Below are 17,834 nucleotides of genomic sequence, written 5' to 3'. Positions count from 1 at the left end.
GCACTGAGCATCTGCAGGGTCTTCTCTTGTCAACCTGACCGTCACCCAGGGCCAGGGGCTGGGGAGAGTGAGGCAGGACCAGCGGTGCATCCGCCAGGCTCACCTGTCGTGGAGGGAGGGGCCGCGGTGGTGGTGAAGGTGAAGGGTGTCGTGGACAGAGTTCCGGGACATTCCACGACGCTCCGGATGATGGTTCCATTGTTTCCACAGATGGCGAGCAGGCAGGCACCCAGCCCATCGGTCGTGTTGTAGATGACCTCCTCATAGCCATAGGTCTTGCCCTCATAGATGCACCTGCAGGCTTGGAGAGGGGCAGGGACAGGGCTCACTTGGAGCCCCCAGCCCCCAGCCCTCAACCCCCAGCCCAACCTAGCCTCTCCTTACCCTCGAGGCTATGTATGCACTGGATGCCATTAGGGGTGCATTCACTGGGAGGAGGAGAGACAAGCTGAGGGTCAGCAGGGCCCAGGCCAGGGTCCCCACCCAGCCCCGATCCCGCAGACCCACCCTCCACTCTCTGCCCCCGCCCGCCCCTCTCCTCGGGACCTGCCCCCCACCCTCTACCCCTGCCCCATCCCCCGGGTCCGCCCCCATGCCCCCTACCCCAGCCGGCTGAACTCACCAGCTCTGGCAGTTCTCAGCCGCGGGGACCCTGGCGCCGACCTCGTGGTAGTTGCCGTCCTCGTCATAGCAGCCGCACTGGGCCACGCACTCCATTTCGTCCTCACTGAAGAAGGGTCTGCCGGGCGGGCACCGCGGGTAGCAGCCTGGGGCGGGCGCGGGCCGGAGCCGACTCACCCTCTCGGTCGTGCTGCCCGCGTGGCCGCCCCGTCTCTGCCCCCCCGTCCGCCGCCCCCGCCGCCCGAGCACCGTCCTGGGATGACAGGGTGGCTCCCCCGGGACGGCTTGGCCTCACCTTCCAGGCCGGGCAGGTCCACCAGGCAGTGCCCGCTGGGGTTCCTGCAGGTCCTCAGGCAGGGCGCCCCGCATGGCTCGTAGTGCCACTCGCACTCCCCGTGTGGGTTGTAGTAGTCGCAGAAGAGGGCTGGGCGCGGAGAAGAGGGGCTAAGGGCGCCTGCGGGCCTCGTCCCCCGGGCATGGGCAGCGTGGCGGGGCCTGGGGTTTGGGGCCGGCCCTCGCGTGCGGTTTCATTTCTCAGCCCTGCGCTCAGAACTCCTGTCCCTCGCTGAGCCATCCCATTTGGGGCGACCTGTCCGCCTGGCGTTTACGCACACGGACGTGCGCGCGCAGCTGTAGTGCGCGCGCGTGCACACGTGGGCGGTCTGGCCCCAGGGCCCGTGCGGCTCCGCCTCCCGGCCGCCCGCGCCCCCCCGTTCAGCACCACGGACAGAGCCCGACTCACGGCAGACGTCCGGGGACCGCCAGGACACGCACACGCCCACGTCGCGACAGGCCTGGGCGTAGGCGGCCACGGCCGTGCAGAAGCACTCGCAGTCGCCCCCCGAGTTGCAGGCGCACGCGTCGCTCACGCAGGCCTCGTAGTACTTGGTGGAGTCGACCTGAGGTCAGGGGGCGAGGGGCCGTTCAGCCAGGAGGGCCAGCAGGCCCCTGGGCCCCTGGACAGCCGTCTGCGCCTTAAACCCCACACCTGCGATCTGAGATGAGTGACTGCTGCCGGAGTCCGCCGCCCACCTGGACACTTCACTCCTGCCCCTGGTGTCCTCTGACCTCACCCCTGCCCGTCTCCCCCTGCCTCTGGTGGGTATCTCACTTAACTGTGGACCAGTCCCCCCGTGACTGCGTGGTGACCCTGTACTGACAAATGGGAGCTGCCCATCTCTTTGGGGAGGGGGGCAGTCCCCCAACCACACTCCTCCCTCCAGGGCAGCAGAGCCCAGAGTCGACCCAAGCCTCGCACTTGCCACCACGGACGGCACCATCTGAGCAGGGATGGCACGTCAGGCCCACATAGGACTTTCCGAGCCTTGTGCAGGGCACCCAGAGGGGCTGCGGGTGAGGGGGGTCGGGGCCTGGCACAGGTGCACCTGCATTAGCTGCAGGTCCTGGATCGCAAGACCGTGTTTGTGAGTGGGCCTTGGAGCCCTTGTTAAAATAACAAGAAGGACTTTTGGGAAGAGTGTCTGAGCCTGATCACGGATCCTCTGTGCATGTGAGGCTGGGCTGGAGGCCCCGCTAAGGTTCCCGTCTGTGCCGGGGGCCAGCAGGTCAGAGGCGGGCAGTGGATCGGGGAGGTGACTCTGATGGCCTGTGGGGCTCGCAGCCCCGTTTCTGGGGGATGAGGCTGAGTGCGGTCAAGGAAAGCAGTGGGGACGCTCTGTGCCCGGACTAGGGACCTGGGCTTCTGCCTGGTGAGAGGTTCAGATGGTGTGCCTTGGATGATGGTCAGGGTCACTACCCACTGTCCTCAGAGGCCCAGCCCAGGCCAGACCCAGCTCACACCAGGAGGGAAGGAGGCAGCCCAGGCCCTGCCCACCAAGCTCAGAGCCCCGCCCCTCGGCCCACCTGAGAACGGCAGGTGGCGAAGGTGGCGCTGTTGATGATGCTGCACTGCTTCTGGGCCCAGGACTTTCGGTACGGGTTGGCGGTGCAGGGGTCCTTGGGGGCTGGGGCATCCGGGCAGGACGGGGAGAACTTCCAGCTATTGCCGAACTCCAGCGCGTTGCCCACCACGGACTGGCTCCGCGTGGTGAAGTCATTGATGGCGTTGTCGTCGAAGTTCCCACACAGCCCGCAGACCCTCCCCTGCAGATGGAGAGACAGATGGGGCACGGGGCATGGGGGGGCTGCAGCTGCAGGGGGCAGCCCGAGGGGGCAGCACAGAACCTGGCCCAGGACGGGTAGCTGTAGGGCACCCGGTTCCCCCCGGCAGCGCCCGTGAACTTGCAGGAGGATGGGGCACACAGAGGGTCCTGCAGTGGGCAGGTGGGCAGGCGAGCAGGTGGGTGAGCACCTGCTCCCCGGGAGAACCTCAGCCCAGCAGGTGTGGTATGCCGAGTGGGGAGAACAGAGCAAAGAGGGCTTTCCAGCCAGGACTCTGATGAACTGTTGGTTGATTGGGACCCAATATGCCCCTTTGCAGAACCCGACATTGTGTGTATCCTCACCCCAGCCTTAGCAGACCGTCAGCTGCCAGACAGTCCCTGTGGGGCCAGGTCTAGGAGTGGGGGCTCTGTCCAGGCCCGAGAGGGTCCCACAGCCCACCCACCCTTACCTTGTAATCCTGGCGCAGCCGGATGAACACGCTGGTCTTCCTGTCCCAGGACACGACCATGCCACTGCGGGTCTCGATGGTTAGGTAGATGCCCATGTACCGGATCCTGTAGGGCAGGTCTCTGCCTGGCCCCCTTTGCACCACCTTGTAGGTGCCCTCGTGGAGGATCAGCTCATAGTTCTGCATGGACACAGGGGAGGTGGCTGTGGTAGGGGCCAGCTTTGGGGCCAGAGCCCACTCCGTTGCCCGGGGTAGGGGCTCCTTAGTGCTCAGGGGCCCCAGTCACGGGCCTGGTGTTAAGGCTGAGCAGGGCTCCTAACACAGTCCCCGAATGCAAGGTGAGAGGCTGGGCAGGATATGCTGGGAGTTGGGAGCCTGCATGGAAATTTGGGGGCCACAGGCGAGCAGAGGGAAGCAGAGGGCACAGACGAGGCTATGGGAGCCCATACAGCCACCTCGGGCTCGCTCCAACCAAGGCCCTGCTCCTCTGCCCAGCACTTCACCCCGTGCCGCCCCCCACTCAGGCCACCCCTCATTCTCGCCTCCACTGTTGCCCGAGTGCTGCTGCCTTCCTCCTGCTCCTCCCCACCCTTCAGGGGAAATGCCCCCCACCCAGCCACTCTGCTCTCTGCCCTGGGAACGCTGATCTGCCTCTGCCAGAAGTGGGCATCTCCGGGTGTGGTGGGCTGAATAGAGGCCCCTCAAAAGATGTGTCCACCTCCTAACCCCTGGGCCCTGTGCCCTTATTTGGAAAAAGGGTCTTCACAGATGTAATTAAGTGAAGGATCTCAAGATGAGGTCATCCTGGATTTAGGGTGGGCCTAAATCCAATGACAGGTGTCCCCATAATGGAAGAGGAGAAAGGACACATGGAGAGAAGCCCGTGTGAAGACGGAGGCAAAGATTGGGGGGATGTGGCCCCAGGCCCAGGAATGAACATCTGCAGCCCCAGAAGCTGTGAGAGGCAGAAGGACCCTCCCCGGGAGCCTGTGAGGGAGCGCAGCCCTGAGACACCTGGATGTCAGAGTCCTGGCCTTGGAACCGTGAGAGAATCAATTTCTCTGATTTTAAGTCCCTGGGCTGTGGCCAGCTGTTAGGCGGCCCCAGGATATAACTCAGCTGGAGGGCCGGCCTGGGATGGGGTCGGCTGCAGAGGGAGAAGTTTCCCCATGGCGCCCCTCACCTCCAGGAAGAGCTTGATGGTCTTGGAGCAGGTGACGCCTGTGGTCCCACAGGGGACGTTCTCGGTGACGATGCGGAAAGTCCCGTTGGCTGTGCCATTGCCCCCACAGTGGTCCTGAGACAGGGAGAGTTGAGATGTGGGTCACAGCCGGCCAAACCTGGCCCTCAGGAGGGGAGAGAGGGCCGCCTACCTGGACCAGGGTGTACTCGCAGCTCCCTTCAAAGCTGTAGCGCTCGCCGTCGAAGGTGATGAAGTGGCCGTCCCCATAGGCCACGCAGGTGCCCAGGCAGGGCTGGTGGCTGCACTCCCACCTGCGGTTCCGGCACGTGCTGCGAGGTGAGGGGAGGACACGATGCTTATGGTGCAGGAGCCCACCCCACTCCGGGTCCCTGAGGCCAAGCCGGTCCCAGCTGTGACATGGACGGGGACTCAGCCCCTCCTCATAATAGGGGGATACGGGAGTACCCCTCCCACACTCATGAGGGGTCAAGTGAAGCAGTGAGCATGGGCTCATGGGGCCACCACCCGCCCGTGATGCTTCTGTCTTGAGGCTTCCCCAGCCCTTGGTGCCTGGGATGGAGGGCTCGTGGTCCTGGTGGCAGCTTTGACTGGCCGCCGCCACCCACTGGGCAGAGGAGGCCAGGCCCCTGGAGTACCTCCCAGAGGAGAAATGGGAGCACCTGGGGCTTTCCAAGGGGTAGAGGCAGCGCCAGGCCTCTGCTCCTCTCCTGCCCCCTGCAGAGGACCCCCTGGCCAAGGCCAGCTCAGGCCTGCTGTCCCTGTGGTCTCTGCCCACGCCCTCCCCTCTGCAGCCCCTCGACCCACCAGGTGTTACAGTCCACCCTGATGGTCTCCCCGGGCTTGTAGGTGGCCTCGTTGTGCAGACAGGGGCAGTCCTCCTCGGCCACGCATCCCCCGCTCCCGTCCGACACCAGTCCCGGGGGGCAGACGCAGCCGGACACGCAGTGGGTGCTGAACTGTGGGCAGGTGGGCACCGGTCAGCAGCTCGTCCCCTGCTGGGGCCCAGGGACACTGAGGGGAGGGGGCACTGCCCAACTTGGGGGTGCCCAGGCTTAGGGGAGGGTATGCCCTCAGGGCAGCGCCATGGCTGTGCCCTCCCCGGCTGACTCACGCAGTCCACGTCGAGCACATGGCAGCTCCTGAGGCACTCGGCCCCCGGCGTGCCCGCCGAGGCATTTGTGCAGTCCAGGTACAGCATGGGGGCCACGCACCCTGCAGAGGGACAGCACCTGGGAGGGGCCCTGGGGGTACAGCCGGGACCCCCACCCTGAGGCCAGCAGAAGCCCTTCCCCCGCCACCACGAGTGGGGCCCCGGGGTCCCAGGCAGAGCTCTGTGGGAGGGGCGGTACCTGTGCTCCTCTGCTCCTCTGCTCCCAGGCAGCTCAGCTTCCCACTCACACACGAGCTACGAGAGACGGACGACCCGGCCTGGGTCACTGCCCACTGCCCACTTCCCACGGACCCCACCCAGCTCTCGGCCAGCTTGGGCCCCCAGGACTCGTCTGAGGAGAGGACGGCGCCTGCTGCGGTGAGGCCACCAATCCCATGGAGGCGCTCGAGTAAATGTACAGCACGCCAGCATGGCAGGGCAGCTTGGACACGAGGACGAGGATGCAGCCTCGGCTGGTGAAGGAGCCACCAGGGAGGCGGCGGGGGGCACCCCAGGCTGGCCCCAGAGTGCAAGCCACCTGCCATGCACACGCTGTGCCTTCCGTGGGCCCCGGGACCTCAGGACACCCTCCCAGGCCAGGGGATGGAGTCCCTCTTTACAGAAGGGCAAAGGGCTGGCCCCACCTCCCCTTACCACACCACACCGTCGTCATGCACGACCTCTCCTGGAGCCACCACGGAGCCACGGAAGTAGCAGGGACAGGCCTCAGCGGGCACACAGGTGCTGGTGTCATCCAGGAAGGTGCCTGAGGGGCAGGTGCAGCCATCCACGGGCACGAAAGCGATGCCGCAAGTGACGTCAGCCTGGCTCAGGCTGCGGCAGGTGGGCTGGCAGCTGTCTACCACATAGGTGTAGTTCTGGGACTTTGGGCAGCTGCTCATATACTTGGCTGCAAGGAGGGGGCGACACTGGGGTCAGTGGCTGAGTGGCCCTGTCTGGCCTCGCTTTACCACATCCCAGCTGGGTTTGAAGCGGCCCAAGGCTCAGTTTCCCCCTCTGGACCCCGGGGATTGTAAGAGCACAAGGTTCTTGGCTGGACCGGAAGAGGAAGCACCAAGCTCTCCCTGAGAATGTGTCAGGGTTGCTGCCCCACTGGGGTTGCCAGCATCCCTCGCCCCTGCCTGGTGGAGCCGGGACGGCATGGGGGCACTCACTGCAGACGCCGTCCCTCCAGCCGTGGAGCAGCACGCCCTTGGCGGCACAGGCCCACACATAGGAGGACAGAGCTGCACACATGCAGGCCTCGCTCTTCTCACAGTTGCACGTGTCGAACAGGCAGTTCTGGGGACGGGGACATGAGGGGGCCATCAGGGACCCCAGCCCACCAGGGTCCCGTCTCTCCCCATCCATCCTTCCCAGGACCCCCACCTGGGCTGAGAGCACCACCCCCGAGGAAAGCCCGCAGCACAGATGGACGGTGGTGGGTCCCCCTGGAGGGGCAGCCCCCCCGGCTCCAGCACCCGGCCCACCCGACTCTCACTGAGTGGAAGGGAGCAGGGTTGACGATGGAGTGGCAAGGCGAGAAGGCACCAGTAGGGTCAGTCAGCAGCGAGCACCAGTGCTGGGCAAAGTTCTCTGGGAGAGGGGAGGCAGGCGGGCTGACCATCACTGGCACAGCTCAGCAGCTGCTGGCACACCTCGCTCCCCCTGCACCTGCCCACCCTCAACAGCCTCTGCTCCGTACACATAGGCCTGTGGGGGCCCCTTGGCCCCGGGAAACTGAATTGGAATTTGAGGTTCACCCACTGTGCTGCGTGGGCGCTGCTTACGGGGCAGGAGGGCGCTCTTCTGGGAGATGGGCCTCACCCACGGCCCTCCTCACTGCATACACGCTTGGATATGGGGGTCCCCCCAGACCCACCCATCTCGGAGCCCTGCTCAGACTGGGAGCCCCCAGACTCAGACCCGGGGTAACCCGAGGGCACCCAGGGGTGGGGGTACCATTCTCCACGCTGAGGGAGCAGGGGTCCTCGAAGCTGTTCTTGACGTTGGGGCAGGCGGCCTGGGTCTTCCAGGTGTTGGCGAAGGCGGCGGCCGTGCCCTCCACCACGCCTCCAAGGATCCGGAAATCGTCGGCCTGGTTCTGGTTGAAGTTCCCACACAGGCCTGGGGGCCGGGGCCCCAGGTTGGGAGTGTGAGCTGGCTGTCCAGCTCGGCCGTGCTCCTCTCTACCCTGCAGTTCCCCCAGGCACCACTACAAGTCTGACTGACAGGAGCCCCAGCCTGGAGTTTTGGTTTCAGAACCATCTGCAGATAAGCCCTGGTGGGCATCAGCCCCTGGGCACACCCACCTGAGTGAGGGCTGCGTGGCTCCCTCTGTGTCCTCCTGGGCCACCTCCCTCCGGCCACGGGCCAGATATCGGGTGCCCTGGGCTGGTGCAGGGGTGTCTGGGAGCAGCTGCTTCCCCCATCCCCATCTCCTGCCAGACTGTGCCCATCCCCCTGCTCGCAGCCTGGAGTGGAATCTGGCTCCACCCTACTGCCCCCGGCCCTGTAAGCCCTGCCGGCTGAGACTCACCGCACATCTGGCCTCGGTAGGAGGGGTCCAGCCTGAGGTACACCTGCATGAGGGGCACCAGCTGCACCTGCAGCTGCAGCCCGAGGCCCGTCTGCACCAGGATGAAGAAGGATGAGGGCCTGAAGATGGTGATGTTGGCTGCAGGGCAGAGGGGTGGTCAGAGGCTGCATGGAGGCCAGGCCTGGCCAGACTGACCACCGACGTCTGAGCCCCTGTGCGCCCAGGACGGCCCGGCAGGCAGGGATAGGCCCATACAGGATGGACTGGGACGAGATAGGTGACTAGTGGACCTCGGTCACCCCCTGGGGACCTGGAGCCGGGCAAGAACTTGCGCGTGTGTGTGGGTCCTGAGTGACTGCTGACAGTCTCCAGGAGGCTGGCCACCACATGTGTTCAGCATGGGGTCCCTGAAGCAGCCTCGGTAGGACCACTGACATCCCCACTTTGCAGATGAGAAACCAACCATGGGTGTTCCGGAACTGCCCAAGGCCGCAAAGAGCTATCAAGGGCCCAGCCTGGCTCTGTGAAGGCTCTGGGAGGGGACTGTCACTCTGCAGGCACTCGCCTGGCTGCGCAGGCCCAGGTGTCCCAGGGGCCGTGTACCTGCTGACACGGGCAGCTGGGTGTAGATGGAGTTCATGAACACCCCGCCATTGGCCTGGATCTGGATGACCTGGAGAGGGGAGGCGGGGCCACAGTCAGTGTGTGGGGAGGTGGCCGGCTCACGGACTAGGGAATGCTGACCGCAGCCACCCCATCTAGAACCTTGAGCCTCCGCGTGGCTGGGAGGGGGGTGGTCCCTGGGCCCATGGGGTTTATGGAGGGAGCTGGAGCCCACCCTCCCCATCTCTGTCCCGTCGTCCCCACCCATCACCACATCCCTGCCTCTCACCGTGTCCCCACCACTGGTCATCTTGAGCGTCACCGTCTTGAGGCAGTTCTCGTTGTCTGTCAGGCCGCATTGCCGCAGCTCGGCCAGCACGGTGAAGCCGCTGTCTGCACATGTCTGATGAGGCAAAGCCCACCAGTGTGTTGGGTGACAGCTGGCCCCCAACACGGCAGAGAGGGTCTGCATGTGTGCGTGTGTGTGTGTGTGCATGTGTGCATGTGTGTGTGTGTGTGTGCATGTGTGTGTGTGTGTGTGCATGTGTGTGTGCATGTGTGTGTGTGTGTGTGTGTGTGTGTGTGGTAGAGGTAGACGGTGGCTCGTGGTGGCCTCTGGCACCTGCGGTGAACTCCAGGCAGCTTCCTTAGGGCCTGGGGCCCCTAAGCCCCCGTGAATGTGAGCCCGGGGTTCCCTCTCAGGAAGGGAGGGGGCCACAGGGGCTTCACCCATTCTGGCGGCCATCATAGGGCCCTCTCCCGGGGCCTGCCGTCCACTGCCAGCGGGGCCCACCTTGGACAGGATGTAGCTGCAGTCTCCGTGCACGTTGTAGAGTTTCTCATCGTAGGTGGAAATGTGAGAGCCGCCCTGGACGGAGCAGGTGCCTGGGCACGGGAGGTCCTGGCACTGCCACATCCCACTGGAGCAGGTGCTGGTGGGGGGAACACCATGAGCAGAAGGGGCACCGTGAGGGGGAGGCGGACCCCACCCCCCGCACCCCCACCCCATGCAGGGCCGGCCAGGGGCCTACCAGGAGCTGCAGCTTGTGGTGAAGGAGGCCCCCGGGGCGTAGGTGCGGCCACTGTGGGTGCAGGAGCACTGCTCCAGGGGCAGGCAGCCCGCGTGGCTGACGTCGTCCAGCACCGTGCCTGGGGGAGTGTGAGCTGGTCAGCCGAGGCTGGGGCGGGTGTTGGGAACACAGTGACCAGAGGCAGCCATGGGGGTAGGGGCAAAGGCCCCGGGTGGAGACAGTCCCCATGGGCCCGGAGGACCTGCCTGGGGGGCAGAAGCAGCCGTCGACGCAGTGGTCCTCACAGAGCTGGGAGTGGTCAGGGTTGGAGCAGGTGTCCGTGCAGGGTGAGCCGCACTCCTGGTGCTGCAGGTTGAGAGGGCACGTCCGGGCTGCAGGGAATAGGCAGAGCTTGGCCCTCAGGAGGCCACCTAGACACCCGGCAGGCGGGCAGACCACCTCTGCTTCCATCTCCCGTTTGCCACCAAGGGTCCCCAACTCCACAGCCGGGCCCAGGGAGCCCCTTGTTTTGGGAGCCAGGGCCCTGCTTGTCCTGGCCTCCAGCCGTCTTGGCGAGGCAGGAGGCGAGGGGAGCACACGGTCCTGTATCTCCTGGGACGGCCCTCTCATGCCCACCCGGGGTCTGGGGTGATCTCAGCTCACTGTGCCCAGGCCGGGTCCTCCCTCTGGGCCCCCAGACACCCCCAGGCCTTGCATATCGCCCTCTTCTCTCCAGCCCATCCTCTTGCTATGGGGCCCCCTGAGTAGCTCTGCCTGCCCTGTGTCCTCAGCCAGACCCAAGGGTCACCTCCCTCACCCCCTCCCCAGGGACCCAGCATGGGTGCGGGGCACAGGGCTCGCCCCCAGTATGGCTCCTGGCCCAGGCCCTGGTGGGGGGCACTCACGGCAGAGGTCAGGGCCCCTCCAGTTCTGTGGCTGGCCCCCTGCATGGGTACACTGGCGGGAGTACTCAGCGAAGGTGGCACATGGGCAGGTAGGGCAGCGGCACAGGTCCTGGGTGCACGCAGCCACATACACGTCGGCGTCCACCAGCCCATGGCACTGGGCAAAGGCCAGGCCCAGCAGGGTGCGGCGGCAGATGCCCTCCTGGGGAGCACAGAAGCTGAGTACCCTCTGCCCTCCATGTGAGATCCTGCAGGTACCCTGGCCCTGCAGCCCTCACCCCGGCCAAGGAGCCTCTTCTTCCTCTTGAGGTTCCTTCCATTCACCCATCCGTCCATCATCTACCCATTCACCCATCCATCTGTCCATCCCTCCATCTCTCCATTCATCCCTCCCTGCCTCCATCCATCCATCCATTCCTCCATCTGTTCATCTACCCATCCATCCATCTATCCCTCCATCCATCTGTCCAGCCAGCCAGCCAGCCAGCCCTCCATCCATCTGTCCATCCCTCCCTCCCATCCATCCATCCATCCATCCATCCAGTCAACCACTATGGACTTGCCATGCTGGGTGCAGAACTCTGCTTGGCTCTGGGCAGTGACCTATGACCCTGGAGTGCCCCCCCACCCCAGGGTTCCAGGACACTCCTGCCCACGGTGTCAACACCCAGGAAAGGTACAGACTCCGCCCCTGGAGGCAGCTCAGAGCAGGGGGAGGCGGAGGCACTGGTCCACTCTCAGGCAGCCCCAGCAGGGTCAGTGCCGGCTGTTGGTGAACGTCCTCCCTCCCAACCCCCTGGCCAGCTGTGGGTGGGCCACAGCTCCACCTCCTGATTTCAGGCTCAAGGATTCTGCCGGTTTTGGGGGATCCTGGAGCCTCCAGGCCACTTCCAAAGGTGGGGTCCTCTCAGCTCATTGGAAGGGCTTTCCTGCCCTGGGCCCCCTGAGTGCCCACTCTTGGCGAGACTGTGTGTGTGGGCATGGATTTGCACATGCATATGGGCACACATGCAGCACAAGGCACACACGCTCTTACAAGTGCATCGCCCACATGCTGAGAACATGTGGCAGTGGCACACACGTGGAGGTTGGTGGGCACAGGGAGCGCCTGGAGAGTGGAGGCCGGATCCTCTGCCGCCTGGGACTAGGAGGCCCTCTCTCACCTGGACAACCGAGGTCACGCCCCCAGCAGGGTGAGTCCCCCCCCTGCTGTCCCCACACCTGGGGGAGAGGGGCTGAGGGGGAGCTCGATCCCTGAGAGGCGCTCACCTCGTCTGTGCAGTTGTCGGCTGGGGAGGGCAGGGGGTCCTGGCACTGCTCCGTGGGCCCGTCCAGCTTCTGCAGGTTCCCGAACTGTAGAGGGGTCAGCCTGGTGTCTGTGGAGAAGAGGCGCTCTGTGTGGGTGCTGAGGGGCTCTGGGGGCAGTGCGGGGCGTGGCTGCCAGGGGAACCCCTGCCCATGCCAGGACCCCTGAAACTGTGGGCATTGCTGGGTTGAGCATTGCGTCCACTCTGACTTGCTCTCTGCCCAGGGCCCGGAAGAAGCCACCCCCCATTCTGCCCCTCCCAGCCTCCCAGGGACTGTCCAGCCCTCAGCCACACCCTGACCCCGGGCGGCGCTCACTGTGGGCGTAGAACTCATTGATGGCCGGCAGCCCGTTGAAGTCCCCACATAGGCCGCACGTCTGGTTGGCATACTTGGGGTCCAGCTCCAGCTGGGGACAGGGGAGGGGCAGCTCCAGCCTCTGCCAGCCTGGCAGGACCCCGTGTCCACTGACCCCGGGGGCTGCGAGGCTCTCCCCCTGCCTGCCTGCGGGGGCTCCCCAGACAGGTGGGGAGGGGCTTGGGGGGCATCCTCACCAGGGCACTGTCCTCCCCATTCCACATGAAGGTCAGCACCAGCCGGACGTTGACTTTGACGTAGACGCTGCTCTGCTCCACCAGGAGGCCAGCACGGCTGTAGGGCAGCTCCTCCCTGGGACAGAAAGTTCTGGTCCTCCCACAGCAGGGGTGTGGGGTGGGGTCCAGGGCTGGCTGTGAACCCCGTGCCCACCCTAGTGTCCTGGCTCCTGCCAGCCCCCGACTCACTGTTGCCCATTGATGAGGATGGAGCCGTTGGAGATCTCCAGGACCAGCCCCTGGGTCTTGAGGACAACATGGGTGATGGTGGGCTTGGAGCCGGCCAGGCCACGGCGCAGCTGGATGTTGAAGTCCTCGTAGGCCGCCCCGCAGTGTGCGGAGAAGACGTAGTTGCAGAGGCCGGGGAAGCGGAAGACATAGCCGTCGAAGGTCTTGTAGTGGAAGTCGCCCCAGGTGCTGCACACCCGCCCATTGTGCGCTGGGTTCACAGCTGTGGGAAGTGCATTGTGGGGTCCCTGCTGGATGCCACCGCCCATGTCCAGCTGCCCATGGGCCACCTTCCTCGGGACGAGGCACCCGATTTGGGAAAGGGGAGCTCACCCATCCTCTATCGGACACACCTGCCTTGCTCCCCCTCAGCTCCTCTGATTCTCTCTGAGACCCCTGACAGCCTGCCCAGCACCCCAGAGTCAGCCAGCAGGAGAACTGTCCACAGGGAAGGCTCCTGCCCGGGCCCAAGGTTGTCCAGCTGCCTGGCTGCTCCACACTGTGCCAGCTTTAATCCAGATGTGTGACCCCACGGGAAACACCCCTGCCCCCGTCGGCAGTGGGTGGAGTCCACTTACGGCTCATGGTGGGAAAGACAGTGACGGGTGGGATGAAGATCATCTGCTGGGCTGCAGAGAAAGCCAGGTCACAGGGGACTCAGCCAGGCAGGGAGAGCCGGGGACACCCCTTCCTCGGACCCTCACCTCCTCACTGGCCACCCTGGGGCAGCAGGGAGCCCCACCCCAGGGCCTGACACAGCCTCTCCCCTGCTGGACGCTCCCTGTCTGTCGGAGACCTGCTCCTACCCTGGGCTTTTCCGTGCCCTGAGGGTGTGTGTGTGCATGTGTGTGAGTGTGAGTATGTTCGTGTGTGCACATGCATGCAAATGTGAGTATGTGCACACATGTGTGAATAAATGTGAGAGATTTATGTGACTGTGTTCACTATGTGTGTGTGCACATGTGTGTGAATGTGTGTACCCATGTGTGTGAGTGTGACTGTACACACATTTGTGGATATGAGAGCATGTGTACATGCATATGAGTGTGAGCATGAGAGTGCACACACAAGTGTGTGAATGTGTGTGAGCACTTTGTGGGTGTGTGGGCACATACATGTGAACATGAACATGTGCCTACACATGTGAGTGTGAACATATGCGTGCACTCGTGTGAGTGTGGGTGAGCAGGTGAGCCTCACTGCTCTGCACCTTAGTATTTTTGCCCCCCTACCCCCGCCACCTCTGCTGTGCCTTCCCTTGGGCAGATGGGATCAGGATGGTCTGTGTGACACATGGCTGATCTGGAGAGGACTCTGTCCCCACATCCCGCCTGGGGCCCCTTCCACTTGCTCCAGAAGCCCCACCGCCCAGATCCTGGACCGCGTACCAAAGGCCTCCCTCTGACCATCCATGGCAGCCTCTGCACCTGCCCAGCTCAGTTCCTCGCCGCCCTGGGTCTCTGTGGGAAGAGGGGACAGGAGTCGTGAGAAGTGGACACGTGAAGGCTCAGGCCTCCCGTCGCCCAGCATGATAGAGAGCAAGGCCCCCACTGGGATGGAAGGTTCTGGCAGAGGGCTGCAGCTGTTGAGCAGCCTTGCGCTGATGCGCAGACCACCAGCCTCCCCATCCACGAATTCAGGGTGGGGCCTCATTGCACTGTGACGGGGAAGTCGTGCAGTTGGCTCAGGGCAGGAGAGTGGAATGAGGAAAAGGTGTTGGCCCCTGACCACCACAGGGAGAGGGCTCAGCCCCATCCCATGCGTCCCTCGGAGGACAAAGACCCGCTTTGTTGGGGAGAGGGACAAACGCACCCGGGGAGGCTTCTGGGCGTGACTTAGCAGAAAACCAAGACCAGAGCCAGCTCTGCATTAGAACCATCAATCATGGCAGGTGGGAGGCCTGGGGCCCTGGTGCTGGGACAGCCGACCCAGATCACCTGTGTGTCCACCGCCTCCAGGCAGGGCCTTATCCGCCAGCCTGACCGTGGCCCGAGCCAGGCACTCCCCTCCAGTGGCCAAGCTCCCATGACCTCTCACTGCCTCGGTGGACAGGACTGAGCCCCCAGGTCCCTCTCTGCTGAGTTCGGGCTGGGGCATCCCCCATTACGTCGCCCTGGAATTCCTTCCTCATATCTGCCAGGCGTCTCCATGCTCAACCCAAGCCTACACTTTGTGGGGAGTGGGATATGGGGCCCCCAATGTCCCGATGTCCCTGGTGGGGCTGGCGCTCGACGAGGGGTGCTGGGCCCGCTCTGCAGCCGCCAAGGCAGGCTCTGCTTCCTGTTTGACTTTCCCAGCTGGGACCCGTAACACTTGGAAACCGCAGGGACTGGCCCGGCATTTCTCTCTCCTCTCCAGCCCCGGTTGACTGCATTTTCCAGAAGCACGGCCATTCCATCTGACCACTCCTGCCCCTGGACCCGCAACCCCTCCCGCCTGTGCCTGGCCAGGGCTGTCCGCTGCCAGCTGCTGGCCCCACACCACCGTCAAGAAACCAGAGGGTTTCACATGGATGCAGGGCGCACGGCACCCACTCCTCTCCATCCCGGGCCCAGTTTCCATGAGAATTGACTCAATACAGGGCCCTCCTTGGGCCAGGCGACCGGCCCAGTGAACCTGGGTCTCCATCAGTCACCCAGAGAAATGCCCGGCGCTGACCATGTCATCACACTGTGGTCTGGTGCACAACCTCCCCTGAAATGAAATCCCTCGTCTCGGGGCCCACTCTCACCCATCCCTGAGCGGGGCTCCGGGCCTGGGGACACCCGCCTGCCATGGTACACATGTCTTGTTGTGACAAGATGCACCTTCACCGAAGGATTTGTCCCCAACAAGAGGGAAGGGAGTGCAGGATGAGGTGGGCTCACAGGCAGACCCACCGCTCAAATGCATGGAGCTGAGGACAGCCCGGCCCAGAAGTGCCCAGAGGAGCCCGGATGAGCGGGCACACGGCTGTGCAAACCGGCAAACCAGCATTCCAAACTGCTCAGCAGGTGGGGAGGTCACTGCGCCAGGTGGCGTCCCACGATGTGCCCCCCCCGCCCCGGGAAGTGCTGTAGGAAAGCCCCCCTCACCTTCCAGCCCACTCGCCCCCCAAGCAAGGGGACTGGGCGGAGGGTCTGGGAGACAATCTCTCCCCTCCACTGCCTCCTGTTCACAGATGGAGAGAGCCTCTGGGGCGCCTGCCCACCCAGACCCCCAACCCCCGGTGAGGCGCCAGTGGGGGCGCCTTGCGGGAGCAGAGCGTGGGCCAGGGGAGGGCGGGGCAGGCTCTCGTGGCCAGGTCCCCTGGCCGGCTCTGCCAAATGCCACCAAGGCAGCCCCTGGGGCCGCATCTTTCATGTTGACAGTAAGTATTAGGGCTCCTGGCGCTTCCCTGCGATGCTAACTGCCTCGGGGCCTGAGGGACGACAGACGAGATGGACAGGTGGAGGCTGCCAAGAAAGGCCGGGCTGCAAGCATGGCATGATGAGCACTGGTGGGCTCGATGTGGCTCCCTGCTGCCAGGCAGGGTGCACACCTGTTCGCCCCGTGCAGCCCTATTTCCAGGAGGTATTTCCGAGCCGCCGAGGGGGCTTTCCTGTCACTCCAGGCCGGCCATGGAGGACAGGATGGAGAAGGCTCAGCCCCCATCTGGGCAGGGACCCGTGCTGGGGGCTGTCCCTGCCTCTGATATGGGGACCTCATGGCCACCTCACCCAGCGCCCACACCGTCCCATCTCCGAGGCCAAGTCCCTCTTGGTGGTTTCCCCAGGGGTGTCACGCCTTCTCCAACAAAGGCTGAGAGCCCCGGCACCGGGCGTCCCGGGGTGTGCAGGGCCCATCAGGACACACTGTCCATTCTCAACAGGAGAAACCCCTAGGCGTGTGGCCTGCAGAGACCGTCCCCACCTCGACGATGGAACCGGGGTCGGCCTTACCTGCCTTCTGCACCAAGAGCAGGGCCGCCAGGGCCCACGCCAGCGCCCGGCACCCTCTGGGGGCACCCATCCCGGGGGCTGGCATGGTGGGCGGGAGGTGAGGAGGGAGTGGGGCGAGGTGCTGGCTCCCCTGGGGGCCCTGGGGCTTAAGTAGCAGGAAGCCTTGGCCCTGTGCCTGGCTCCTGGGCCATGCAGGGCGCTGTCCTCTCCCTGGCGCCAGCCACGTGTGTTTACTCTCGGGGAGGGGCCATGGCAGGAAAGAGCCCTGAGGAGGAAGGATTTGTGGCTCTGGGCCCCAGAGATGCAGGACCCCTTCCCCCCAGCAGCTTCTGAGAATCAGAAGGGAGGAGGTACAGGCCCTTCTGCCTGAGCCAGGAGGGTGATGCTGGCGGCCCATTCTAGATGGCAAAGCCCCTACAAAGCAGGGCAGCCTCGGACCACCTGGGGTCATGCCTCGCTGCAGCCCTCTCGCTGAAGAGGGAGGGTGGTCAGCAAACCGCCTCACTCTTGGCCCCTGTGTCCAGCTCCTCCTGGGAGCCCGATTGAGGCTGAGAGGTGGGATCGAAGGGGGGAGCCGACCGTGGCTCTGGGGGAGCTGGCCAGAGGTGCTCAGCACCCGTCCCGAGGAGTGGGGAGGGGGCCATGAGGCTGCGAGGTCATTGCTGGGCCTGGCAAGCAGGGGCCCGTATGGCCGTGCGTAGTGCGGGGTGCTGGTCTACAGGGCTTATGAGGGTCTGGCGAGGAGGTTCCGTGCCCGGAGACCCCAGCTGTGCAGAGAAGTGCCCCTGCAGGTCTCTGGGCTGCTCTCTGTCACCAAGTTCAAGGGGAAACCAAGGCCCTGAGGCTGCCGTCAGCCTATCTTCTTTTCCCTCCATCACTCGCTGGGTTGCTGGCGTCCTTACTCAAAACCGGAGCATGACTGAGAACAACCTGCAGGACGCCCGGGGGGATGTGCGGGGTCGCATGGCTGTAACCAGCCCCCCGTGGGCACGGGCGGTTTCCGGGTCAGTGGGGGGATAAACAGCAGGGAGCCCCTGGGACTCCTTCTGCCTGTCTTTCGGAGGATGAATTTGTAGATGCAGAACTTCTGAGGCAAAAGGAAAACCCGTCTTAAAAGCTTTGGCACATTTTGCTGACTGTCACCCCTCAGCGTGGCCAGTGGCCCCACAGGCCACATGTGTCCA

At 64.6% G+C, this 17,834-nt stretch overlaps 1 protein-coding gene across 1 annotated transcript in view; it reads right to left on the bottom strand.

Annotated features, from left to right (window-relative positions):
- The window catches only part of MUC5B (mucin 5B, oligomeric mucus/gel-forming), a 38,001-nt gene extending 21,184 nt beyond the window's left edge, over positions 1-16,817 (bottom strand). The window contains exons 1-30 of the mRNA XM_070229187.1: positions 16,651-16,817; positions 14,119-14,190; positions 13,309-13,359; positions 12,692-12,953; positions 12,464-12,578; positions 12,228-12,318; positions 11,874-11,980; positions 10,605-10,806; positions 9,966-10,091; positions 9,721-9,838; positions 9,483-9,621; positions 8,979-9,092; positions 8,690-8,759; positions 8,087-8,224; positions 7,510-7,674; positions 7,049-7,143; positions 6,723-6,849; positions 6,202-6,457; positions 5,747-5,802; positions 5,509-5,609; positions 5,202-5,353; positions 4,567-4,705; positions 4,377-4,490; positions 3,194-3,373; positions 2,485-2,724; positions 1,364-1,520; positions 917-1,045; positions 623-767; positions 385-428; positions 104-301 (exon numbers count right to left, since the gene is read on the bottom strand). Coding sequence (XP_070085288.1) covers positions 104-301; positions 385-428; positions 623-767; positions 917-1,045; positions 1,364-1,520; positions 2,485-2,724; positions 3,194-3,373; positions 4,377-4,490; positions 4,567-4,705; positions 5,202-5,353; positions 5,509-5,609; positions 5,747-5,802; positions 6,202-6,457; positions 6,723-6,849; positions 7,049-7,143; positions 7,510-7,674; positions 8,087-8,224; positions 8,690-8,759; positions 8,979-9,092; positions 9,483-9,621; positions 9,721-9,838; positions 9,966-10,091; positions 10,605-10,806; positions 11,874-11,980; positions 12,228-12,318; positions 12,464-12,578; positions 12,692-12,953; positions 13,309-13,359; positions 14,119-14,190; positions 16,651-16,735 — 3,988 coding nt within the window. The 5' untranslated portion in view covers positions 16,736-16,817. The remainder of the gene's footprint in view (positions 1-103; positions 302-384; positions 429-622; positions 768-916; positions 1,046-1,363; positions 1,521-2,484; positions 2,725-3,193; positions 3,374-4,376; positions 4,491-4,566; positions 4,706-5,201; positions 5,354-5,508; positions 5,610-5,746; positions 5,803-6,201; positions 6,458-6,722; positions 6,850-7,048; positions 7,144-7,509; positions 7,675-8,086; positions 8,225-8,689; positions 8,760-8,978; positions 9,093-9,482; positions 9,622-9,720; positions 9,839-9,965; positions 10,092-10,604; positions 10,807-11,873; positions 11,981-12,227; positions 12,319-12,463; positions 12,579-12,691; positions 12,954-13,308; positions 13,360-14,118; positions 14,191-16,650) is intronic.
- Positions 16,818-17,834: the final 1,017 nt, after the last annotated feature.

The sequence above is a fragment of the Equus caballus genome, chromosome 12, assembly GCF_041296265.1.
Source record: "Equus caballus isolate H_3958 breed thoroughbred chromosome 12, TB-T2T, whole genome shotgun sequence".
Classification (NCBI taxonomy): Eukaryota; Metazoa; Chordata; class Mammalia; order Perissodactyla; family Equidae; genus Equus; species Equus caballus.
The sequence above is the reverse complement of the archived record's forward strand: the minus strand, read 5'-3'. Positions and strand labels throughout refer to the sequence as shown.